Below are 24,905 nucleotides of genomic sequence, written 5' to 3'. Positions count from 1 at the left end.
GTTTCTCTTTGTTCCAGATGTGAACAGTGTGAACCTGGACGACTATAACATCCACGTCATTGCCAGCGTTCTCAAACAGTGGCTTCGTGACCTTCCCAACCCTCTCATGACCTTTGAGCTGTACGAGGAGTTCCTCAGGGCCATGGGTAAGCTCGTAATTAGCCCCTCCAGTGACTCCTCTTTGCTGTTTGTCAGTCCAGAGGCTCCTCCAGCTGAGAGTCAGGGTCAGAAGGTGAAACAGTACTTGCTCTGATGGTGTGTGCTTGTTTTCTTTTCAGGTCAGCCCGACAAGCGGGAGGTGATACGAGGGGTGTATTCAGTGATCGACCAGCTCAGCAGGACGCACCTCAGCACACTGGAGCGCCTCATCTTCCATCTGGTCAGGTGGGTGATGAGATAATAATCAACATCAGCTGTACAGCCTCAGGCGAGACGGCCTGTGTCTAGAAATTTGGGTTTTGAAATAAGATCTGAATAATGTTTTTGCCTGTGAGCAAAGTGTGTGTGGTGGGAATGGGTGTCAGACTTTGGGAGGATCAACATCAGGATTAACACAGCTTTATGGTGGTGCGTTTCAGGATCGCCCTGCAGGAGGAGACTAACAGGATGTCAGCCAACGCCCTCGCCATCGTGTTCGCTCCCTGCATCCTTCGCTGCCCGGACACTATCGACCCGCTGCAGAGCGTCCAAGACATCAGCAAGACCACAGCGTACGTCACATGAAACTAAATGATCAGATAGCATCAATTAGCTTAGCACAATCATTTCCCACTTCTTCTAAACTGCATGAATGCGAACTTTGACAGATATTTCTTCATATAAATATTGGTCGTTGAGTTTAATGTAGCGTTTGCTGCTTTAAAAATGCATTTTTTTTAAGCTTCATCACAGCTTGTGATGCTACAGTGACACTGTTTACACAGCTGATGCCTTTTATTGGAAAGGGCTACAGATGTTAGCTGCCTAGTGGCTAATTTACAAAGGCCTTCCCAACTAACTTCCAGTGGTGCAACCAGGTTTAGTAAACTGCTAGTTTGGACTTTACGCATAAGAGTGATGTATTTAAGAATAGCCTGGTCTTCTATTCTACTTGTGTTATATTCAGTCCTTCTCTAAATGCCTCTCTTTCATGTAGGTGTGTGGAGCTGATCATCAACGAGCAGATGAGCAAGTACAAAGCTCGTCTGAAGGACATCAGCAGTCTGGAGTTTGCGGAAAGCAAAGCTAAGAGCAGACTGACGCACATCAGGAAGTCCATGGTAAGATCAGACGACTGTCAGTCCGTGTAAATTATCCTCATTGACATTAACGTGGATGTTTTTCTACTCGGTCCTCTCACTCATCATTCGAATGGCGACCAACAGTCTTCAGCTCCACGAGCAGCTGGCATGGTTTTCACACGGCCATGGCAGGAGTTCATTCCTCTGTGTTACATCTTTCACCAACAGATTTTGCTGTGTTTTTGTGACACGAGCAAAAAGCTGACAGAAAAAAAAAAAACACACTCAAGGAGATGTACCTTAAAAATGTACTTAGCAGGACACAGTAATCAACTAGTTTTGAAGGATAAAGTTGTTTGAATGTTATCTTAAATAAAAATTCCAGGTTTTTCTGCAACGACCCTCCCTTTTATAAGAACAGTTCTGACTATATTGACTAACACCTTCTCCTTATTAATGCATGGTCCTGTTCTTACTGACTAACTTCATGGCGACTTCAGAGAAACAGTAATATCCATATACAGAACTGAAAGGATGGAGCTAAGTAGCTTCAGGCCATTTGCCTTCAATAAATGGTAATGTTGCTCATATTTGTAATTTACATTAATGCAGTCAAATCGTAAGTAAGAAGGGATAGTTCTGTGTAGAAGTATGAAAACAACAGCTTCCCATTACAGCTGCAAAGATTACATTACTCTAAATACACGGTGTAACATTATTTAACCTCCTATTACAATATTTTTTAATCAAGCTGTGTAAAATCTCTTTCTTGCAAACATTAATCAGAAAGATGCTGCCGTCTTGTTTGTGATTCCCAAGACTCCCAAATTCCTCTACAAAGCCAAGTGTATCTAAACTTTCCCATTGAACATGGATTTATGATTTACAGATCGAAAGATGTCTACATCTTGGTTAAAGCTTGACAAAATTAGGTTTAAAAGTGATGTTTTTGGGGCATCTAGGTCACGTGTTGTGTCAACAGCATTTCAGTGACTATATTTCAAGTAGTGAGGATGTGTTATATTTAACTAAAGTGTCTTAAAAACTGTCACTTTCCAACCAAATTTAGCTGAGGTTTAACCAAATGACATCTTTTGTCCTGTAAATCACCAAATCCATGCTGACCTGATGACCTTCACCACACCTTAACCCTAATCTGTCCTTCCTTCCCTCCTCTCCCCACCAGAAACCTGTACTAATTGCTGTTAGGTTTATGAGCATAACCCGCACTGCCACCCCGGTATGTATGCCCCCTGCCACTCCATGTGCCCGCCCACCTCCAGTCCTGTCCTGTCCGTCAGTCTATTTGATCCGTCCCCTCATGCTGTGTCTCACCTCCAGTCATAGTACTCGTCCCGTTTGTCTGTAGACTCGCTCTCTTATAGCTGTCTCGCCTTCTGTTTGCGTATTTGTTTCTGTTTTGTTATCACTTGGTTAGTTTAACACTGTTATGGAATAATTCACCAGGGGCCGATGACCCCTAAAATTAACATTGCTGGTTAATATTGTTCATTTTTCTACCTGAACCCAGTGAAATAGACATGAGTAGATACTGGAAATCTGTTTCTGATCTGTTTATGCTTCAAGCTAATGTCTGTGAGGACTGACTTCTGTTATATGCTTAGAGACTTGATGAATGATGGTACAAAGCACTGAACTAATGACCTCAGACTTTTTGTGATGCACATTACACCAAATTTGAACGTTGTACCCAAATATACTGAGACTGCAGGCCCAAAGCTTTACTTGGACTTGAATTACACCTCAAGACTGACGCTGTATCTGTCCCAGTTCTGCTTGTGAGCCAATTAAACAGAAGGAATTTTAATGCTAAACATTAGCAAGCAGTGGCTTTGAATTAACATCTGCTATTTATGGAAATAGTTTGACAAGGTTTGCTCATTGATTAATAATGTCATAAATAATGATTAAAGAATTAGCTTAGCATTGTGTGAATCATTCTTAAAGCACTCGTACTCATAAACCAAAGCAGTTAACTGTCACTATAATGTAAGTTTTGAAGCTAATCTACGTAGCCGCTGCTAACGTTGTTGAATTGATTCATAACCACTTGCAGTCTTTTCCAGATGAGGCTAATAATGTAGCTGTGCTGTTTGCGTAGATTTAATTGTTTTTATTCTATCATGGTGTTGTTGCTTTACGTTGTATCTGTCAAATCTCAGTGGAAATCAAACCAAGCTAACAACCTAGCTTGTTGCAAGCAGCATCCCATCTAATGTAAGAGGTGCTAACAAGCTAGCATTACTGCTCCTGTGGGCACAAATGAAAGTCATCAAATCTATTATTTCTGACTAAAATTAGTCAATTTAGGCAAGTATTGTGTTTTTGTACAGTTTCAGGACAGGTCCAGTGAAACCAGCACTATGACTGTAGTTTCGTCTGTGGTTAATGTTTATTTTTGTGGTCAGCGCTCTGAGACGGCAGCTCTCTGACTGCAGCTCCACTGACTGCTTTCTGTTTCTGTTTCACAACTTACTAACATGCAGCCTAACACAGCTAAACTTAAGGTAATGCCTACCTGTGTGTGTGTAGCAGAAGATGTGTGTGTGTGTGTGTGTGTGTGTGTGTGTGTGTGTGTGTGTGTGTGTTGATAACCAGCAGACTTCATAGCTTCTTAGCAGTGCTGTTGTGAACTGTTGTCAATACATCCTCTGTAAGTCCGTATGTGGTGAAGACATTAAGCCGTGTCTATAGCGAGTCCGCTGTTTGTGCACCATCACCGTCACTGTCAACACAAACAAAACAGATGGCAGCTATTGGTCAGCCGCTGCTAACGCACGCTCTTGCTGTGATTTTTTGTGTAAACTTGCAGAGCAAAGGTCGTGTTCGGCAAAGCAGCACCCACACGCCCTCGCCTCCTCTCAGCCCCAGGGTGACCCCTGTGGTGGATGGAGAGAGTGCAGGAGGTGGAGGAGGTGGAGGTGGAGGTGGAGGAGGAGGAGGAGGAGGAGGAGGAGGAGGAGAGGATGCAGCTGAGGCCGGGATGAACGAACAGCAGCAATTGGCGATGCAACAGGAGGAGCGAATCCTCACCGAGCAGATCGAGAGTCTGCAGAAAGAGAAGTATGACGTCTCTGTGGTTGAACTGTTCAGAACCTGATTGGATGAAGTGTTTTTTTAATGTGTCACATGACCTGTGTAAAGGACACTACGCTGTAAAAAACACGACTGCTGTGATGATTTTAGTAAAGCACATATCTCCACGCAGACCAGTGGTACCTTTAAATTTGTGGTATTTTTCATGCCTCTTATACTTGTACTTCACGACATTTCAGAGAGAAATATACTGTACTACATGTACTTTTACTTCACATATGCAGGGACACACACACATTGTATGTGACGTCTCTTATCAGGACAAAATCACTGAGCTTTGCACGTCTTTAGCAGGGTCAGCTAGTAGAAACTAAAGGTCAGTCTGTAGTGCTGATTAGAAATTGAGATCCAGGCTTGTAACCTGTTTTTTGTGTGTGTATCTTGTGTGTCAGGGAGGAGCTGACGTATGAGATGTTGATCTTAGAGCCGCGGGCGTCTGACGATGAGACTCCTGAATCTGAAGCGTCCATCGGCACGGCAGACAGCTCTGAGAACATCACCATGGAGACGGAGGGAGCCACCTCAGACCCCTCCGGTACGAGCGTGTGTGTGTGTGTGTGTGTGTGTGTGCGTGTATAAGCATGTGTGTCATACTGAGAACATTTTAATGTTGTCTTTCGTCAATGTGGAGCCAATTTTAGATACTTTGTATTTTACTAAGTGCCTTGAGTTTGTACTTTAAGTACTTGAGTACTTAGTTACTTTCCACCACCAGTCCTGATGGAGTCTGATCGAGACAAAAGTTGTTTGTCTCTTTGTCTCTTTTTTGGGAGGTTTTTCATGTGTGTGTGTCAGAGAGAGAGGAAGGAAAATGAGGGGAGAGAAAAATGGGGAACAACATGCCATAAAGGTTCCTCCCCAGACTGGAAGCTGCAGGTTCATGTTTGGCACATTAACCCCAGACCATGAGCTCATAAGACCTGGCTACACTGATCCAGGATCAGATCAGACCTTCTGTATGGTCGCTTGTGTTTGAATCGCTGGAGCTGCTTTCTGGCTTTTGCTTTAATATGACAGGAGGCTGATTTCAGACCTCCTGCTGACACAGTTACACTGTGCAGCGCCGTTGCTCAGGTAAATAACACCTCTCTTCTTCTGCTCTCTCTGCAGATCGCGGCGCTTATCGCTCCAGAAAGTCGGAGGCGAAAGCCCGGCGAGCGCTGCGCCGTCAGCCCGACTCTCAAGACTCTGCAGACTCCACCTCCACCATTTCCTCCTCCTACCACCCCTCCTCCTCTCTCTCCTCCAACGCCTCCGGTTCTCCCTCCCCTCACTACCGGTTCCGCTCCTCCTCCTCCGGGCCCCTGCTCACCTCTTGCGGTTTGGGGGCCCCACTGGCCGAGGCGGAGGGGAGCCAGAGAACCGGAAAGACCCGCCACAGGCTGAGGCTCAGCCGCAGCTCACCGCGCGAGCCCTCGGGAAGCCACCGGAGGGAGCAGGACTTCAGCTCGGGGCCACAGCAGCTGGTTCTGTACGGCAGCAACGAGTTCATGGTGTGAAGCCGAGGAGGGAAGGAACGCCGGCCGCCGCCTGTTTGAGCGCAGGGGCGCGTACGAGAAGGGGAGGAGGGAGAGTCCGGGGTCGAACGAGGCTGGTCACGGGGCGCGGTCCACGCCCAGTGTCGCCTGCTGCCCCTCCTCAGTGCCCACCCCCCTCCTCCCCCGGTCCAGTTGGAGAAAGAGCCTGGGAATAAAAAGAAGAGAAAACTGGAAATACGAGGCAGAGGGACAAAGGAACAGATGAAAGAAAAGAGGACGCAGAAAGCTGGAACAGAAAAGACGTGGTCGGCCATGTTTGTCGACCCTCTGGTCTCAGTGCTGTGTGACCCCTGCTGGAGCACCAGGGGTTGTCAGAGGAGAGAGGGAAGGGCGGGTGGTGACAGCCCACACCTGCAAAGCCAAATCTTGTAGTGCCCCATCTTTAATTTCTAGCATGTGGGCAGGTGGATACAGCCACCCAGAAGAAATGTAGCCATACTGACTGAACTGGCGGACATTTTGTCTGTAACCAGCGCCAAGCTAAGTCTGCTTTTCACGTTTACACAGGACACACCAGCCAAGAGGCTGCATGCTACTCCACCACACTTTTTCCTACGTCAGTTTGAAGAGACTGTACAGAAATATGTTACGGCTGTATGTTACATTATTATTATTATTATTATTATTAATGTTATTATTATTAATGTTATTCTGTTACAGAGAAAAACGTGTACATAGAAAGAAACTCCGGCGCTGCTCCTGGGTCGCTCATCGTCGATTAGTCTCTATTTCCTGTTCCTCTATTTCGCAAAGTGAAGAGTCTGGAATTCAGGTTCCACTTTTGTTTCTGTGCTGGTTTGCCGTCATCTTTCTCTTTTCCTATTTCACAATGACCAGAGCCAGTTTTGTGTCTCCTCGGGTTCTCCTCTTGAGAAACAATTGAAGGAAAAGCTGCCGGTCGCGTCCGCTGTCGCGTTCACTGACCCGAGGTGTCAAATGTCAATCAGCCATAAGTGTATTGTATCTGCCTGCCTTTCTCTGCAAGCTGTTTGTTTTTCCTTCTGTTTTATTCAGAAACATCAGTGTTACTACGTCAGGACTTGAATTTTTATATATATATATATATATATACATATATATATATATTATTGCTGTATTATAGGTGTTGTTATTGATATCAAAGATGTCATGTTTTTGTTGTCAATATTGTCTCATAGTTTATTTTTGTTCACATGAAAGCCATTTTTTTTTCCTCTGTGTGTGTGTGTGTGTGTGTGTGCGTGCGTGCGTGCGTGCGTGCGTGCATGTCTGAATGAACGGATGAATAATTCCTGCCAGTGTATCAGCTCCCACTTTGTGCATGTGTAGTCTTCTCTACACACACACACACACACACACACACACAGTAGTGTTTCCCCCAAATAATCTTCCTCTTGTAAAAGTGAAAAAAAAATCTCTGCGACCATCAAGTGACACTAAAGCTAACTCAGACTTAGGAGAGGCTTCACTGAGTTTCATTGCACCTGTGGGGAAACTCTTGCACTCACCCACACTTTCAAACCGTCCACGATGTCCTCTGAGCCATCCAGAATACTCTCCACTTCCTCTTCTTCTTCTTCTTCTTCTTCTTCTTCTTCTTCTTCTTCTTCTCTTTTAGCATTTAGCGGCTCTTCCATCCTCTTCTCTCCCGGCTCTGGCTGTGAAAAGTAGCATTTATTCTGCCTGTTAACCAGACGAAAACGAGTAGCAACTGACTCCGACCGTCCACGTGTTTCTGCATATTCTTCCTCTCTTCGTTCCGTCTCTGTCCACTCAGCATCCGAGCAGTCAGTGTGATATTCGGTCTTACTGAGTAGCTTAACAGCAGTGATGTCTCCGTACTTTAGCTGCGATTTCCCTCCTTGCTTGCTGCATCTGTGATCAGATATTTTCGGGCAACCTTTGCTTCGATCTCACCAACACAATCAGTGTTAATCACCTTTTCTTTGAAGCTGGAGGTCTCGGTGAAGACTGTGCTGATCTCACTTTTAATGCAGGTGTGGAGACTTGCAGCGTGCTGTCTTTTTACAACATAAACCTGTTTAGAAAAAAAAAAAAAAAACCTGTTTCAGAGGTGAGCTGAAAGGACAAAACTGATGCCAGATCAAATGTCTTTCAGCGGATATTTGATGGGAGGGTCTCTGTACATGTCCAGGCTGTCATTGTGGCATTCAGCCCACAAAAAATAAAAAAATAAAAAAAATAAATAAAAAAAAGTGAATGTACCTGTCACTGGAAGGCATGCTCTGCTTTCTCTGGTTGTTTTTGTTCCTCTTTTATACACAGTGTATGTACTATTTATGATCATGCTTTTGGGGTGTACATTGGTTTAAAAGAATCTCTTCTAAAAGGTGTTATAAAAGGATATATTATCCTGTGTACGGTTCATTATCTACTATTAATCATGGCAACATTTTAACAGGCCACACTCGGTCTGTCATGTTTGTGCTACGAAGCGAAAAAAAAAAAAAAAGAAAAGCGTGTCTCTCTGTTTGCGCCACTCTGGACACGGTTATGTACAAGGTGCAATTTGTGTTATATTTCTTTTTTTTTTTTTTTTTTAATGATACAAACATGTCTATGGTTGTAAGAAAAAAAAACTTTATGGGGGAAATTCATCTGCTTATTAAAAAAGCAAAACTGCAGCCAAACACGAACGAGTTGAGTCATATTTTGTGCTGAAATGTGTGTTTGTCGAGTTTGAGTTTTTGGAGGAGGAAGAGGAGGAGAAGAAAAAAACAAGAATTCAGTTTCCAGCTGTGTAGAATACAGATGCAACCACTTCATAGCTGTAAATGCATTTCCTATTGACACTGAAAGAAGCCAGCGGTGTAGACGGAGTGTTAACTTCTGTACTTCTTCTGTGGCCGACGAGACTTTGGCCCCTCCACAGCTGAACTCCTGCCTCTGTGCCTGGTTTCCATCCATCCTCACTACCTTGCAGCTCTGTTTTTTTTTACTTTGCTGGCAAATTGCTGCATTTCTCTGTGTCTTACTGCCACCAACTGCTGATCAGTGGAATAGCATGAAACTGTTAGCAGGAATGTGCATCCATTGCCACAATGAGCCTGTTATTGTGTGTGACATCAACAGAAAGGGGGCCCACTCTCAGACACACTGCTGCATAGCCCGACTTATGGTCCAAAACTCCACCAGTGTGCCACTGACGCCCGGCGTTCAGGCCTGGCTCACAGTCCGTGTCTCAGTTCATCCCAAAGGTGTTGGATGGGGGTGAGATCAGGCCGCTGTGCAGGTTTAATCATGCCCAAACCAGACAATGAAACACTGCTGCATACCAGAGGCATCTTCAAGAGCACGCACAGAGGGGCATCTGCATGTTTTTGGCCATATGGGACAGACAGACAGACAGACAGGCAGGCAGGCAGGCAGGCAGGCAGACATACACTGATTTAAATGGGAAATCAGTCAGTTTGAAATTCAGTTTCCGCCCTCTTTGCTCAACAGAACTGTTTCTTTGAAGGTGTTTTGACGCGTCACCGTCGGCTCAGGTGTAAATAATGAAATTAACGATGGCTGATTACCTGTAGCTGCTTGCATGTTGACTCACTGTCACGACGCTCGAACAGATCAGAGTCATCATTACCGTTAATTACCTGTGCTTCTTTTTTTTTTTTTTATTATTATTATGACTGATAATAACAGGTTTGTCAGTTTCAGGTGTGTCATCAGGTGGGTTATTAACCCTCAAGAAAAGCATCAATCATCGTAAATTCATCAATCAAACAGTGAATGTGAAACTGACTCTATTATATTAAGCATTCCTCAAGTGACTCAAGTGTTAATGTTTAACTGAACGTATCACTAATATATTTCTCAGAAAAAGTTTCTGTGGTTCTACTTAATTTTTAGGTTATCTGGTTTATTTCAAGCTACTATTTTTGTGTATTTAAAAGCTGACTTTAATCACCACATACTATATATTATATTTAGACATTTTACAGTTAAAGTATAGATTCATTGAGGGACGTGAAACCTTGTAATTGTTGCGTAGACGCTCTCTCAGTCCTGCTTAAATCTGTCTCTTTTTTTAGCAGCAGTGGAAGAAAGTAAAAGTAGAAATGCCAAAGTTTTAAAACACTGTTAACTGTTCATGCTGTTAAATGCATCCATGTCATCTTTGTCTCCATTTCCATCGTCAGGGACGTTCACGGCCTTTCTCTCTCTCTTCTGATCTAACTGTGGTCACTTACTGCTGAACCCAGATCAGTCCCTGTTGCTCTGACACTTTAAAGCAGGGGGTTTTCTGGCGATGATTTTAGGATTCACTGTGTGGGCTTTTGTCTAACTGTGGGGGGATGTGGGCAGTGGTCTGGGTGGTGGGAAAGTTCGGAGGAAAGCGCCGGAAAATCTCCCTTATTTCCAAATCCCAGTGTTGACACGCACGAGTCATTATTCAGACCGTTATATTACAATAAAATAGACTATTTGGGGCGTGTTTTTATTTAACTTCGTCTCTAGTCATGAATCTGTTTCTAAGTTTCATTCTCACGCGCTAAGTTGCTGTTTCCACAACAAAAGCCTCGACTTCCGGTCGCCCGGCAGGTGAAAAATGAAACGGACAGAGCAGAACAGCGAAGAAGATTCCACCTTTGACAGTAAAAACACCTTTTGTTTGGAAACTAACGGGCGGTCGCGGCACTCAGCTGATTCTCGGGAAGGAGACAATCGTCGGGTTTCTCTTCCGCTGAAGTGAAAGCGAAGTTTGGAGCGCGTCGCTTCTGAAATGCGCTGGCACTGATTCACCTGTTGCCCGGTGCGCTGCTTCATATGTGAGCTGACTCCAGCTGACTCCACATCTGTCCCAGGACTCCGCGCGACCCGCATCACAGCGATCACCGTGAGTTTCTCAGCTCCGCCGCGCTGTTCAAAGCGCCTCTGTTGAGTGTTGAATCAGTTTGAACGTGTTTGTCTTTAAATCTGCAGATGTCTGCTGATAAAACCATCGTTTTCTTTGACCTGGAGACCACTGGATTAGGTAAAAACTTTATCTGTTTGCTTCATCGCTCACAATCAATTACATTAAACCTTACCTTTTATTTACTTTATTTGATGTTTTATGACATGATGAAGATTTGCCACAACTATAGATTTTTAAAGTATTTTTAGATAAATAATCTTACTGAGCTCGAAGGTTCATATGATGAGTCCACTTACGTCTTGTTGCCTTCATTAAGAAGATATTTTTTTTCTAAAAATAATAATTATTGTGTAGGAGAAGATAACATTTTTTCTCTTTAGCTTTTAACCAGTGATGGAAGAAGTGCTCAGATCTTATAGACAAGTAGAAGCAGAAATATCACAGTGTGAAAATACTCTGTTTATAGTCCTGCATTCAAAATCTTACAGTGGTAAAAGTATATTAGCATCAAATTATACTTAAAATACCAAAAGTAAGAATAATTTCAGAATAATGTGTTATATATCTTGTAATCAGTGGCCTAAGCATCACTAATGTTGGGCTAATTTCAGCTACTTTATATACTGCTGGACACCTTAATATATAAGAATAAAACATAATTTCTGAATTGATTTATACTTTTTTATTAATAATCTGAATCTGCAAAGTAACTAATGTCAAGCAAATGCACAAAATGTACTTGCACAGTACTTGAGTAAATGTGTTTAGTTACATTCCACCATGCGTCATTTACCACCAAACTTATCTTCTAGATCAAAGCGTGATGTTTTTTCATTCTGTACCAGCTCACATAAAAACTGATAACATAATTACAACCATCCTCCTTTTTTTATTAGCCTGGTCTGACAACTGGCAACCAGTCAACTGTCATCAGATCAGTCAGTTTATGTGTTTATGAGGATAAGACTGTGTTTCACTTTCTATTTGTCTTGACAGACTTGAGTTAAAGTTGCCACACACTCGTTTAATTATCAAACAGATCACAGAAATGGTGCAAACACAGACCCCTGTGAGCTTGGCAAGACTTTTCAGTATTTTCTGACATTTCAAAGACCAGATGATCATGGAGATCCATTGTGGTGGCCAAGCAGGTGTGTCCTGAACCTCTGAAGCAGCTCAAACTGGAGACTGATTTCAGAGTTCCTGTATCTGTGGTTTTGACTTTGCATGGGTGTGCGCAGCTAAACTGACTCAGTGGCTGCACTCGTTCCTGTCACGCCGTTGGCAGGATGTCGTGACAAAAAATCTTTCAGTGTGCAGTTGGTTTGAGGACGCAACGGACGATCAGAGAGCTCCACCTGCTCCGTCAGCTGATCTCTGATGCATGTAGAGAAACCACATCAGCAGCTCTCACCACAGAGGTTACCGTAATCTGTGTGTAACGGATAACACCAAGCAGCTTTCAGCCATATGTAATCAAAGTGAAAATATCAGTCGACCTCTTTATTTACGCAACCACCTTTTGAGAAAGCGTTTCTGCTTTGAATAACAGGAAACAGGAAGTGTTCATAGTTCTGAAGAAGCACACCGGCAGCTCGAGGAATTTTGTCATGAAGACGATTCAGCTGTCATCGCTTGACGTAAAGAACGAGTTCGACATTTTGGGAAATAAGCTTATTTGCTTAGAGTTACATGAGAAGATCGATACCACTCTCATGTCTGCACGCGTCATTTGAAGCTGTGGTCAGTTAGCTTAGCTTAGCATAAAGAATGGAAACGGTGGGGAATAGCTAGCCCGTCCAGAGGTAACAGAAACCAGCCACTGCTCCCAGCCAAGAAGAAATCAAGCAAATAAACCCCATAAAAGCAAAACTTGTTGTTTTTACACTTTGGTTTTTGGATGGAGCAAATGAGATTTAATTTGTTAATTAATGAGCTTTAAAGGTGCTGCGAGGTGGAGCAGCAGCTGACTCATTAGCACCCCCTCATGGTGTCTTTTTCCACATCGTCCACGCTGACATCACCGTAGAAATGAGGATGAAAATGTATTTTATCATTTTGAATACTGTAACCCATATTTATTTATCTTTTCTTGATCTCAACCCTTGTTTTATCCACCTCTTCTCTACTTTCAGACATTGATGTGTGTCACATCATCCAGTTGTCGGCCATCTGTGGAGAGAGGGTCTTTAACGGCTACGCCCTCCCCCGCCTCGCCCTCACTGAGAGCGCCAAAGCTGTCACAGGCTTCACGGTCAGAGGAGGCAGCCTGTTCCGCCACGGGAATCCGGTGCACACCATCCCTGTTTATGATCTCCTCACCTCCTTCATCACCTTCCTTTGCTCCTTCCGCCGCCCCGTGGTGCTGGCGGCCCACAATGCAAGGTGGTTTGATGCGCCGGTGCTCACCAGAGTTCTGCAACAGCACAATCTGCGGCAGACGTTCCAGCAGGTGGTGTCTGGGTTTCTGGACACCTTACTGCTGAGCAAGAACGTCTTTTATGGTCTGACCAGTTATGGCCAGGAGTACCTGGTCCGCCACTTCCTGAGAAAGACCTATGACGCTCATAACGCCGTGGAGGACGCCAGGATGCTGCAAGAGCTGTTCAACCTATGGAATCCTACAAGCCGGGATATCTCCAGATTCACCTACAGGTCGTCCATGGCATTTTAAAAAAAGCTTCCGACAAAACAAGAAAACAATCTGGCCTCAAAAATGAAATGTTAAATTTAAAAAACAACCTTTTCTTTGAAGGTTTGGCTCACATCATATGCCCTCAGGTGGTTGGACAGACTGATATTTGAACATTCAGAAAAATGAATGTCTTCTGACTGGAGACAATTAATTTATGTTACACACCAAACTCACAGATCTGTCCTTTCTGTATTATGATTTATATTGTTTAATTGTTTAATGTATTGAAAACATGTCTTATACTCACAACTGTTCCTGACCCATTAAACTTCCATTTGATTCTTGCAAACAACTTTTTAAATGTTTTTGTTTATTATTTTTAACATATAAACATTAACATATATTAAATTTTGTATTTTTTTTTTTAAGTATTGATTGCAACTAATTTCAGCAGCCATGCAGAGAGCAATCCCTCCAGAAAGTAGCCTCGATAGATGAGTATTGCAATGCAGCTGCAAGGCCTGTGTTTTATTTAAAAAAGCATATCTGCTATCATTATTTTATGTTACCTGCTCTACATACAGTAGTGCACACGGGTAGTAAATCACAGCAGATCTTCAAGACTTTTCTCTAAGGGTTTGTCGCACAGCATTTTGGGAAACTGAGCAAATCACTCTGAGAGATGACAGAGGTGAGCTGAAGCGGATCCATCCATTGAATTAAAACAGCATCGAAACAAAACACCACAAAACATGACCAAGAACAGTTAAAGACTTTCCGTGATTTGAAGGAATTTCCACGTCTTTTTGATACTATCAAGGAATCTTTGCAAGGTAATTTATACAAAAAGTGAAAGTTTTTAAAAATGGGGACTAAAAACTTACATAGAATACAGATTTTGTTGGTATTTTCCAGTAATATAATCAAATTATGGGAGGAATGGGAGTTATTATGGGAGGATTGCAGGATTACAATCAAAGTAAGCAACAATGTTTTTACTACTAAACTACATATAATATGGTACCACTCAAAAAATCCTCTAAATACTCTTAAGAACAAGTGTATTGGTGGCTCTTTTTTCTTAGAAATATTACAGCTGTAATAAGCGTCATAAATTCACCAACCAAAGTCATTATAGTGTTTCTTTATAGACTATATGGACATGCACTAGTTCATCCACCTGAAATAAATAAAAATTTAATTTTATTTACTTAATCTCTCTTCGGAGATCAACAAAGTGTTGTTTCTGATTGGGTGTTTGGCAGCAGGGTAGAGGGCAGCACTGTGCCTGTGCCGCCTCTTCATTTTTCACAGAAGAGGAAGAAACGGCTCTTCTGCGCCTGCGCAAACCTGAGCAAACCCTTTCAGAATAGTATTCCACTTTGTTCCGTCTTGTTTTTGTTAGACAGTAATGCTTTAATTTACCCCAGACTTACACGACACAGTGTTCACAGTGTTTGCTGTTTTGGCCACAGCGTCCTTTTAGTGCTCGGTTACGTCTCATAGATTCATCATCGAGGCTTTTGTTTTGAAAGTCCCGATCTACGCAGGCGTTTAAAAACACGGAGGGAAACTCTTCGTGGGATCCAGATACAGGTGTGTATCTGCGCTATTATGGAGCTAAATACGTGCTGGTGTGTGTTTGTGTCGTCGTTTATTTTACAAAGCTTCACTGTCAGATTACAGAAACCTTATTGAAACCGTGTCCGCGGCGGGATGCCAGAATCAGACCGACCGGAAATGTCTCAACAGTCTCTGGCTTTCTTTGACTTGGAGACAACTGGACTGGGTGAGCTCACGTCTTCTGTGCTGTTTAATTACACGACAGATAAACTTTACGCTCGGGGCGGAGAGTTTCCATGTTTCACAGCATCAATGTTTTCGTGTTTGTTTTGTTTGTAACGTTAATCCAACGATCTGTTTCTGTAAATGTGCCTCAGTGAGGGGACAGCAGGGGTCCCAGCAACATAACCATGATTCATCTTCACTTTTCTCTTTGATCCAGATTTTGACTGATCTCGAATAAAAAGCCATTAGGTTTAAAAAGTACCAATTAAAAGTTCCCAGAGCCTAAAGTTAATCTGCTTATTGAGTATTTCCAGTGATGTGCAAGAGAGAAAAACAGCAAAAAAGCTGAAACCACTGAATTGAGACAAATTTGGTAACAGTCAGAGGTTTTGTCCTCTGTTGGTGGTTCTGCTTTAATGTGATCAAATAATATGATTTAATTTGCTGAATTTCCCCAAAACAGGTATGATTATAAGTTCCCAATTGATTGTCCAGGCAATTTACAATATAATCAAGATATAGTGTGAGTTAAAGTATGATTTCACCTGATGTTGATGAACATAATCTAATTTGATTCATACAGTCTTTTCATCACATTTGCTGCTTTAACTCCTGGTGTCTGGAGGATCTTTGACGGGGAAAATCTTCTGAAACACGTGAAGTGATGCCTTTTTATCTGCGTGTTTTATTTCCTCAGGTCAGGGCTGCGAGATCGTCCAGCTGGCTGCAGTGAGTGGAGGCCACTCGCTCAACCTCTTCGTCATCCCTCGCTGTCGAATGCAGCGAGGAGCAGCCAGAGTGACCGGCTTCAGGGTCCGCAGACACAGACTGTACCTCCATCGACAGCTTGTCCTCACCAACTCCCTGCGAGAGGTCCTGGTCTCCTTCATAGCTTTCCTTCGAATGCTCGGGCGCCCGCTCGTCATCGGCCACAACATTCGCCGCTTCGACTGCCCGCTGTTGGCTCGAGCTCTGGATGAACTGGACCTCAGAGCAGACTTCGACTCCTCGGTCTCAGGCTGTGTCGACACTCTGCCGCTGGCTCGGGAGCTGCTGAAGGGCCGCTGCCTCCAGAGCTTTCGACAGGAGAACCTGGTCAGGGAGCTGCTAGGTGTCAGCTACAAGGCCCATGATGCTTTGGAGGATGTGCGGGCATTACAGGCGCTGTACGGTGTGCTTCAGCCCACAGCGGAGTTGATCTGTAGGCATAGGTTTACTCTGGACACCATGGAAAACAAACCAGCTCCACAGTCTAAAATGCCCTGTAGGGTCCCAGGACAGCGCCCCCTGTGGGAGCACTTCAGACAGACGGTGAAGGTCACAGAGAGCGAAGCAGAGGAACTTCATGAATAATCAGACTCTTCACATTGATACACGATCTGATTGAGAAAAGAGGGACCATGACGAGGAACTGGCAGCCTCCACCGCCCTGCATGGTGCATCTTAGACTGTGTTCCACAGGGTGGAACGTATGGAACCTGCTGGAGTTCTTGGTGGCACAAAACTCTGGACCAGAGAAAATCACTTTCAGACATCTTCAGTGAAGATGGATTATTCCAGCAACCGTTTGTGGAGGCTTTTGAAAGGTGAGGCACGAGTACAAAGACGATTAAAAATCTGGAAGTCACACAGATGCAGCACTGACAGGTGTGATGGGCCTTTAGTTCTTCCGGACCACCTTGATTGGTTTTGTCATATGTGCGCTTCACCCTTGCCCTTTTAATTACTCCAAAAACACGCACTTTTATTTATTTCACATACTTAAATGATCGGAGTCCTGAGGGGCTTGAGCAAGTGCTGTTTGCTTCATCTTCACCACTTAGTTCAGCAGCAACCTGTTTTTATCCATAATGAGTTTCTCTTAACAAAAAGCCTAAACTCAGACGTCTGTTTGTGCGATAATAAAAGGTGAAAATGTAGAAAACGGTGGGCAAATTTTAAAATATGTCTCGTGGAAATAGTGATGACCGCTGGAAATGTGCTGTATGTTCATACAGTAGTTTGGTTACTGAGAAAATTTGATGGACTTTTATGTTGAAATCACTTCAAGGTTTGTATGACAGAAGTTTTATTGGAGGTAAATTAATCTAATAAACTTATTTTAAACTTCATTGCTGTTTAGTGTTAAATATGTGAATATTTCCAGTAGAGCTGGTACACAGAATGTTGTTTTATTATTGATAAATCTAACTGTATGGCTAAATGACACATGAAATATTCAAGTGGTGTTTAATGTAATAATCCTGTCTCTGCCTTTAATGTATTTGAGTATTATTTTCAAGGTTTAAACAAGAAACAGTCCAGACAATAAATAAGGAGTTCAGACAGAAGTAACAGATCAAGGCTTTATTAAACCACTTTTACATACACGTGTTCTCTGCAGTCCCAGGCTACAGCATCCCCATCATCAAAAACGCTAAACCATGCCTTCACTAGAGAAATGTTCCCACAACAGTTAAATAAAACGATTAAGGTAAAACACTGTGGCCTTCAGATTTGTGTGCATTTGAAGGACATGAGTGAAGTGAAGAAAAAAAAAATAATCAAGAAATAATTTCTGTGCAAAGTCCAAACGTACAGTATTAAAACTACAAGGTGCCGTAAAACAAGATGAGTAACGAAGACGTGAAAGTGAAATGAGAAATTAAATTCAGATTTGAAAAAGATTAAATCACTAAATTAAATCATTTTGAAAACATGGCAAATCTGCTCGTTCACAAAAATAACTCTACGATTCCCGAAAGATGAATTTGAGGTAATGGTTCATTAATGAAAAAGATGAAGTCATTCTAACTATTAACACCCCTCCATCTCTTTATGTTCTCCCATTTTCAACAATCTTCATAACAACAAACAACTAAAGGTTTAGTGCATCTGTACAAAGAAGATCGACCTACGTCACAAACATGGTCATGAAGTGCGTTGAAAGCTTTTCCAGCGTTGGCTCAATTCACCGTCACCGTCACTCACTCGGATCAAACTAGTCACAAATATTTCCTCACTGGCAGGTTGGCAGGCTGACCGAGCTTTCATTCTCAAATATTTAAGAGCACCTATAAAAACTGCTGCAACAAGAAAGTCCACTTCATGATTGACTGAATTCAGATCGACCCTGGTATGAAACTGGAATATTACGCAGAAGTTTGCACCATAGTGAAATAATCTAGCTGCGATGTTGTACCCAAAGATTTTACTGTAAAGAGAAGCCACTCGCGCCGTGATGTCATACCGTACAGGTAAAACCTCGTCATACAGGGTGGTCTCAGGGTCAGTTCTCTTCATATGTAACGTCACGTACTGAGGAATCCGTACAAACAACACAACGTGCAACGTCTGAAAAATTTGGCTTCAAATACTCAGAAACACACATGATCGATGCCATAATAGTAGAAAACTGAATGCAGCATTTTGTCGTACAGCCGTACAGATGTGGGTGTGTAAACCGGCTTTTGGGTCAAATTGTCAGAGTATGCGACAAGCAGCAGCAGCAGCGGTGCGTTTTCAATCATATAGAACTTGGAGTTTTAATCAATATGCATTCCTGGTTCCCATGTCATCGTGCTGAACGGGATGAAACAGCTGGTGGCCCTTTTCGCTCGCTCCTGTTCTGTTTTTTTATTTTTACGATTGTTCACCACTTTCAGGAGAAGTTTCCAGACCGTAAACATGCGCCGCTAACGGATAAAAGCAGTAATACTTTCCAGGGTTGACGTCACTGTGACGTCCGGCGAGGCCCTCTCCGGTATTACTGCTGGAAATCAAACATGCACAGGCATCTCAGTATTACACTATCAACTGATGCTATATACTAACAAAGTACTTTCCCCAGAGGAGGATATTTACTTCAGGCTAAACTAAAATGATAAAACAGGTAGTTGGACCAGTGATCCTGGAGAAAGACAAACTGCTGGCTCATATAACAGACATGCTCAGTCGTCATCAAGGTGGTCCTGTAGTTGTACAAAGCAGTGAGCGGTGGTGTACTGCACCAGTGTAAACATATCCCCTACCCTGCTTCAGTGCTGTTTGAATGAATCACTGTTAGTCTGTGTTACCTTTATCGTGGACCGGAAGATAAGAGCATGCAGCTCTGAGTGTGTTAAGAATAAAAAGAGAAAATGTCAGAAACACTGAAGGACAACCAGTAAATAAAACTAATGATAACTTGTGCACAGACAGTATCTTTGAGTCCATCTGCAGCTCTCATCGTCAGCAGATGGACTTCATTTATTTGCTGAATCAGGGCTCTCTGTGCATCCTGCAGCTGAATCAGGTGACTCAGGCTGAGGACAGCAAACTTCAGAGGGACAAAAAGAGGCTGGAGCTGCAGTCCCTTTTCGTCTCTCTGAAGTTAATCTAATGGCTATTCTCGAACTTTTGATCATATCAGACCAGCTACTAAATGGACATAATGGGGCTGTTTTCTCGACTGGGTTTAAACTTTCATTAGAACGGTGTCGTGTACATTCTTTATATTCTGTCCTGTTCAGTGTTGTGGACATATTTCACTTTTTATTCTCTGTATGTGTCCTCTGTGCACATCCTCTGTTGTTGTCTAAAGATGCACCACTACAGGTAAAAAAGTCGGTTAAAACCAGTTAAAATCCAGCAGCAACGGGCAGCTGCTGGATTTTAAAGCTAAGGGACGCTGCTGGAGGTGGCACAGCAGTCGAGTTTGGGTTGGGGGGTTGGGGGGGGCAGCGGACACAGACGGGCGTCGATACGCTGTGTCTGAAAGCTCCTGTGGCGTACTACCTACTAAAAAGTGCACAGCAATCGTTGGGCTGGAGGTGCAGACCTCGCCGAGTCAGACCAGAGGAAAACAAACACAGGTAGCACGAGCTCGCACACAGCCACCGACTCACAACTACAGAAGGCAGCAGGCTCGGAACATGCTCATCCCCGACTGGGAGGTGATGTGCAGGGAGACGCTCTCATTGGCCGACACAAACAGGACGGTGCCCCGCCTCAGCGCGACGTCAGAGAGGGCAGCGGCAGAGGTGGCCGTGGCGTCGCCTTCGATGACCAGGAGGATGCTGGCGCTGTCGACCGGAGCAACAGTGTACTGCTTCACGGAGGCTGGGACCTGCAGGGGGGATGGGACCGAGCAAGGTGAGAAGGTTTCTGAATGCGACTAATGAGAAATGACTCGTCAGTCTGTGATGGTCCACCTGCCAGCTTGATGTAATGTTACACAACTCAATTTTTATGCAAAGGACACAATTTGTTCTTAAAGTGGAGGCGTCCAGTCAGCTGAGGTTTCCTACCTGTATCCTCATGACGGTGAAGTCTGGCACTGGGGGATCGTACAGGGACACACAGGGGTCCGAGGCGTCCTGGACACATGGGAAGATTTTGGCGCTGGCGGGGGCCGGGCTGTAGCTCAGCATCTCACACAGCGTGTTGACATCAATGTATTTCGGCGTCAGACCGGCCCTCACGGTGTTGTCTGAGCACGCCATGCACTCGATGCAGTCTAGACAGGAAAGGAACGCAGGTTTTAAATAAGCAGAGCGGGCAGTCAAACGATCAATGCCCTTTTTTTGGTGTGGAGTAACACTCAACAGTGGGATGAATATGTGGCGATCGTCTGACCTCCGTAAAGGTAAGCGTGCGGCTCGTTGGCTCCCAGGAACATGGCCTGGCCTGGATCCAGGACGATGTGGTTGAGGAAGTAGATGGAGAAGCAGCCGATGTCTCCGGGGTACTGGGAGTGGAGGCGGAGCAACAGGTCGCCGTTGCTGCTCGATGTGTCCTTCCCTGCTGCGCCTGCACAGGTCATTAACATCCACCAGTGTGATCATGTCAGTGAAACGTTCCAAAAGAGCAGCTCACCTGTGCTTTTTCTAAATTTGCTTTAAGGCCTTCTATTTGTAGATTAGAAAATGTCTGGTTTTGGCGCCTCCTGGTGGTCGTATCATAAAAAGACGCTTCCAGGCAGGAATGCAGTGTTACTCCCTTCCCTCCCTGACTCTGGGGCACGGAGATGAATGGGCTACAGCAGCACATGCAGCACACTGCACCATCTTAACCAGAATAATCTGAAAGAAGCTTTAATCACAGAAAAAACCTGCACACAGTGGCTTTAATTCAATAAATGTCTTGATGAGTATGTTTCATTATTTCACTGTATTTCAGTGTTTTAACTCGCAGCTGTCTTTTGTGAACCTGTGAGAGCGCTGGCCCTCTCTGGAACACTTCTTTTTAGCTGAACCGGTGGGTATCTCTTTCTAACACACTTGCTTGCGATACCAGATTGTTGGCTATGATGAAACGAAAGTGTTTCCACATATTGAGCAATCCTCTCGTGGTCAAACAGACCACAGAGCGTGCAACAAAGAAAAGCACAAGCTACACACACACACACACACACACACACACACACACACACACACACACACACTCTTAGGACTGGTAATGCTTAAATGTCAAACTAGCTGAATAAAAGCAGGAATTAGCCACATCCCTCAGCCTCCTCACCCTCTTCAGTGACTCTCTTGACCAGCATGTTGAGCTGATCCACGAACACCTTCTTCTCGCAGTTCATCATCCTGGTGAAGCACTTCTTCAGCACCTGGCTCGTTTGAACCGCATCTCCCATGCTGCCTTGCAGCTCCTCCGCTGTCTCATGTCCCACCAGAGCACGGAACTCTGGGACAGCTGATGGATGCACACATGCACAAGGTATGAATGTCTGAGTGTCAAAGTAACTAAACTCCCCGTCTGTTATATAATACACAGTATGACAACAACAAAAACACAATTTCTTCCTTGTTTCTCCAGAATCAATCCTCTGATGACCCTGTGGGGTTTTGGGACTCACATTTAAGGAATCCCAGGATCTCCTCCACTGGTCTGAAGCCACAGAGGCCCTGGAAGCGGGTGAGAGCGATGGCCATCTCCGGCTTGTGGTTGTTGTCTGGATAGTGCTCCGGGAACTGAGCGTGGAGACGAGCAGCTAACTCCTGACCAAACCATGACATTATGAAAGGAAGAGGGTCAGTAAAGAGGGCAGGCTGACGACCACAGTGTGCACAAACCATTTCCAGTGGTCTTGGTTCCAAACAGACATTTCAGGAAATGACAACATAAAGAGCTTAAGCTTCAGCCATTGGTTGAAATGTGGATTGTTTAAATTGGGAATGAAGCCCTCTCCACTCACAGGTGGAGCATGTGTTTGAATACAGCTGATTGTTGAATTTGACAAATGTGAAGCAGAAAGCTGTAAAACAAAAATCGCCTTCAGTGCACTGCTGGAGGCATTAAGAACATCCACGCTAAACCGTTTCCCCCTTCAGAAGAGGGACTCATTTAGTGCAGAATTTGAACACTGTTGGCGTGTGTGTGCGTGTTTGTGTACTCACTCTGTTGGGATGGGCCTGTATGGACAAGGCTGTGTTGACAGAGAGGACTTTGAAGAGGAAGGGCAGCTGTCCCTGGAAGGTGTCTTTGACCTTGGAGCCCAGGCAGGCAGGGAAGTGGGCGATCCACTGGCCCAGCGTGGTCTGTGCGATCCTGTTGTCTTTAATCTGGGCATCGCCTTTTGGGTGAGCACCCATCCACAGCTGGAGGAGACAGCAGATATTATGTCAACATTGTCCAATATTGCAATTTCAAAATACTCTTTGTATGAGTGGGTTGAGGTCGACTAAAGGTTGCAGAAGTGGGTTTGTGACTTGGAGGGTTGATGGGTCGAAATCCTGATCTGACTGGAAAAACAAAAGAATATGAAACACTTTGCTCTCCCTCAACGTGAACGAACAATGAGTGCTGAATCCCAACTGAAAATAGAATTAATCCCAGAATAAATAACACTTGAAAAATGCAGACGTGGCAGTTCTGTTGCTTCCCTCCTTTCTCCTCTGTTAACAAGCTGCATAAGGAGTCCCAGTCGTTCCCAGGCCCTCTGACCAAAAGGCCTGCTATCATACACTCACATTCAACCAATTTATTTAATGCTGTAATCCAAAGTGATTCATACTCAGTGAGAAATCCTCACTGTCTCACTCCAAATCACTCCGGGTAAGAGGGTTACTCTAATGACTTCAATGTAAATGCAGGATACTGTCCCTTCAGGGCACATGCGTGTTGGTGGAGAAACCCTGACTGCAGCACAGGGTTGAAACAGAAAGAGAATTTCACAGTATGATAACTGTTCAGGATATAAAGCTGTTCGACTAACATGTCACAAACGTGCTAAACAATAAGCCTCATACTGTAATGTAGGATTAAATATCCAGACCGCCCTCTACCCTTTGACCAGCCATGGTGCATGACGTCATGCGTCTTGTGAAAATGTCACCCCTGGCATAACCTGAACTAATGACCTTCACGACAACCCCTGCAGAGCTGCTGCAGCTAAATAAGGAAAGACTTATGAGAGGCATGGAGAGAACAAGGCTCCCTGCCAACACACAGAGCAACGACGTGATGCATCTCTGGACCGAGGCAGAGTGTGAGCACCGGAGGGCAGGATTTCTGGATCTTAAAGATCCTGTAATCCTAACAGTAAGTGATACCATCTCTGAACAAAGTGCACTGAACGTCTAACAGGGGTCCTACGATTTAATGACATATAGTTTGTGAAGGATAATCATTTCATCATTACATCCTACAGTTTGTATTCAAAAGTACATTCACACATTTTATACATCCACTTTTTTGTCAGTAACTTCTAACACAGATGCAAAATACACTCCAGTGTCTGAGTCGTGGGGGTTAAGAGTCTAATGACCTGAACCAGCACCTCCCCAGTAGTACCCTTACCTCCGCATAGGGCTTTCCCTCCTCTATGACAGCTAATGGGTCTCCACCTACAACCAGTTTGGCCACCTCGCTGTCCACACCAACCTTCCCCCACGCATAATTCTGCACGGCACAGGTCAGCGGGAACACTGAGGAGGGATCAGATTTGGTGTTTTTGAAACAGAAACATGAACACAGAAGTGAATCCGAACACATCAATATATTCTTAACCTTCCTATAAGTGTACATAATTCTGCATCTCTGTCTTTGTTTCTGTCGCTGATTGTCATCATCATCCCTAACCCTATGTCACTACCAGAGACACTAAAAACAGAGAACACGTCCTCCACATGTTTTCATCTACATATTAAATACAGTTTGAACTAAAATCTGGTTTGTTAACAGTGTGACCAGCTTTGCAGTTCAATAAGTGGTTGCATATTTTGACAGGGAGAAATAATTAATCACAGTCCGCCCAGATATCCGTCCTCATTGTAAAGCAGTGAGCCCGGGGAGGCAGATTCCGCTGGGGTTACATTATTTGGCAGAACACCGGCCAGCTGACGATGCGACGTTCACTGACCGAAGCGCTCAGTAAGCAGGTTCACATTTGCGAGGGGCTGAGTCTGTTCGCTGGTTTGACGAAAATGTGTGCTTCGAGTAAGCCTGTAGACATTTTATACGTGGCTACACGTTCATTTCATAGTCGTGCTACCGCTGCTGTTTTCAACACTCTCCGTTTATCATTAAACAAACAAAACGCCGGCTGAAATAACGACGTGGATGCGACACAATGAGTTTATTTGTTCGGTTCGGTTTCGTCGCATCATGACCTGTGTCACGTTTCTTGTGGAGCCGTTGCATCATTAGCTGGCTAAATATTTATCGATGAACAGACGATTTAAAACAGTTAAGCAGGAGAAAATCTCACTCACCTCTCACTTCCTCCATGGCTGCGACGTCGGCTGTCAGACTGCCAATGACGTCATGACGCGACCAACGGC

The 24,905-nt window shown here is 44.1% G+C and overlaps 4 protein-coding genes across 12 annotated transcripts in view; 3 read left to right on the top strand and 1 right to left on the bottom strand.

Moving 5' to 3' along the window:
- The window catches only part of LOC143321898 (unconventional myosin-IXAa-like), a 123,999-nt gene extending 115,496 nt beyond the window's left edge, over window positions 1–8,503 (top strand). For 4 of the 8 annotated variants that reach the window (XM_076732618.1, XM_076732620.1, XM_076732619.1 and 1 more), the window contains 9 exons: window positions 18–146; window positions 279–384; window positions 579–710; window positions 1,136–1,259; window positions 2,407–2,460; window positions 3,728–3,748; window positions 4,054–4,304; window positions 4,730–4,872; window positions 5,448–8,503. In XM_076732618.1, coding sequence (XP_076588733.1) covers window positions 18–146; window positions 279–384; window positions 579–710; window positions 1,136–1,259; window positions 2,407–2,460; window positions 3,728–3,748; window positions 4,054–4,304; window positions 4,730–4,872; window positions 5,448–5,836 — 1,349 coding nt within the window. In that variant the 3' untranslated portion in view covers window positions 5,837–8,503. The remainder of the gene's footprint in view (window positions 1–17; window positions 147–278; window positions 385–578; window positions 711–1,135; window positions 1,260–2,406; window positions 2,461–3,727; window positions 3,749–4,053; window positions 4,305–4,729; window positions 4,873–5,447) is intronic. The other 4 variants (XM_076732614.1, XM_076732613.1, XM_076732621.1 and 1 more) reach the window with 2 other exon arrangements.
- A 1,878-nt stretch (window positions 8,504–10,381) lies between these two features.
- On the top strand, window positions 10,382–13,682 carry LOC143322516 (DNA polymerase III subunit epsilon-like). Its single transcript, XM_076733757.1, has 3 exons — window positions 10,382–10,712; window positions 10,799–10,850; window positions 12,869–13,682. Exons 2-3 carry the CDS (start codon window positions 10,799–10,801, stop codon window positions 13,405–13,407), a joined length of 591 nt encoding a protein of 196 aa, XP_076589872.1. The 5' UTR covers window positions 10,382–10,712; the 3' UTR covers window positions 13,408–13,682.
- Window positions 13,683–14,759: 1,077 nt separating this feature from the next.
- On the top strand, window positions 14,760–17,710 carry LOC143322374 (protein PML-like). Of its 2 annotated transcripts, XM_076733534.1 has the most exons (3): window positions 14,760–14,964; window positions 15,048–15,157; window positions 15,854–17,484. In XM_076733534.1, the coding sequence occupies exons 2-3, from the start codon at window positions 15,085–15,087 to the stop codon at window positions 16,507–16,509; spliced, it is 729 nt and encodes a 242-aa protein (XP_076589649.1). In that variant the 5' UTR covers window positions 14,760–14,964; window positions 15,048–15,084; the 3' UTR covers window positions 16,510–17,484. The 2 variants fall into 2 exon arrangements, with proteins under 2 accessions (XP_076589649.1, XP_076589650.1); XM_076733535.1 differs by having other exon boundaries at window positions 14,925–15,157; window positions 15,854–17,710.
- On the bottom strand, window positions 17,488–24,876 carry mpi (mannose phosphate isomerase). Its single transcript, XM_076733533.1, has 8 exons — window positions 24,837–24,876; window positions 23,923–24,050; window positions 22,521–22,721; window positions 21,980–22,121; window positions 21,637–21,816; window positions 20,752–20,925; window positions 20,424–20,632; window positions 17,488–20,242 (listed from the first exon to the last, which is right to left on the bottom strand). Exons 1-8 carry the CDS (start codon window positions 24,850–24,852, stop codon window positions 20,024–20,026), a joined length of 1,269 nt encoding a protein of 422 aa, XP_076589648.1. The 5' UTR covers window positions 24,853–24,876; the 3' UTR covers window positions 17,488–20,023.
- Between the last annotated feature and the right edge of the window lie 29 nt (window positions 24,877–24,905).

This window comes from Chaetodon auriga, chromosome 6, assembly GCF_051107435.1.
Source record: "Chaetodon auriga isolate fChaAug3 chromosome 6, fChaAug3.hap1, whole genome shotgun sequence".
Taxonomy (NCBI): domain Eukaryota; kingdom Metazoa; phylum Chordata; class Actinopteri; order Chaetodontiformes; family Chaetodontidae; genus Chaetodon; species Chaetodon auriga.
The sequence above is the reverse complement of the archived record's forward strand: the minus strand, read 5'-3'. Positions and strand labels throughout refer to the sequence as shown.

Coding starts and splice junctions, on each gene's coding strand:
- LOC143322516 (XM_076733757.1), top strand. CDS start 10,799: ATGTCTGCTGATAAAACCATCGTTTTCTTTGACCTGGAGACCACTGGA. Junction 10,851..12,868: donor CCTGGAGACCACTGGATTAG/GTAAAAACTTTA, acceptor CTCTACTTTCAG/ACATTGATGTGTGTCACATC.
- LOC143322374 (XM_076733535.1), top strand. CDS start 15,085: ATGCCAGAATCAGACCGACCGGAAATGTCTCAACAGTCTCTGGCTTTC. Junction 15,158..15,853: donor CTTGGAGACAACTGGACTGG/GTGAGCTCACGT, acceptor TTATTTCCTCAG/GTCAGGGCTGCGAGATCGTC.
- mpi (XM_076733533.1), bottom strand. Junction 20,633..20,751: donor GCACGCTTACCTTTACGGAG/GTCAGACGATCG, acceptor TTTCCTGTCTAG/ACTGCATCGAGTGCATGGCG. Junction 20,243..20,423: donor TCACCGTCATGAGGATACAG/GTAGGAAACCTC, acceptor TCCCCCCTGCAG/GTCCCAGCCTCCGTGAAGCA.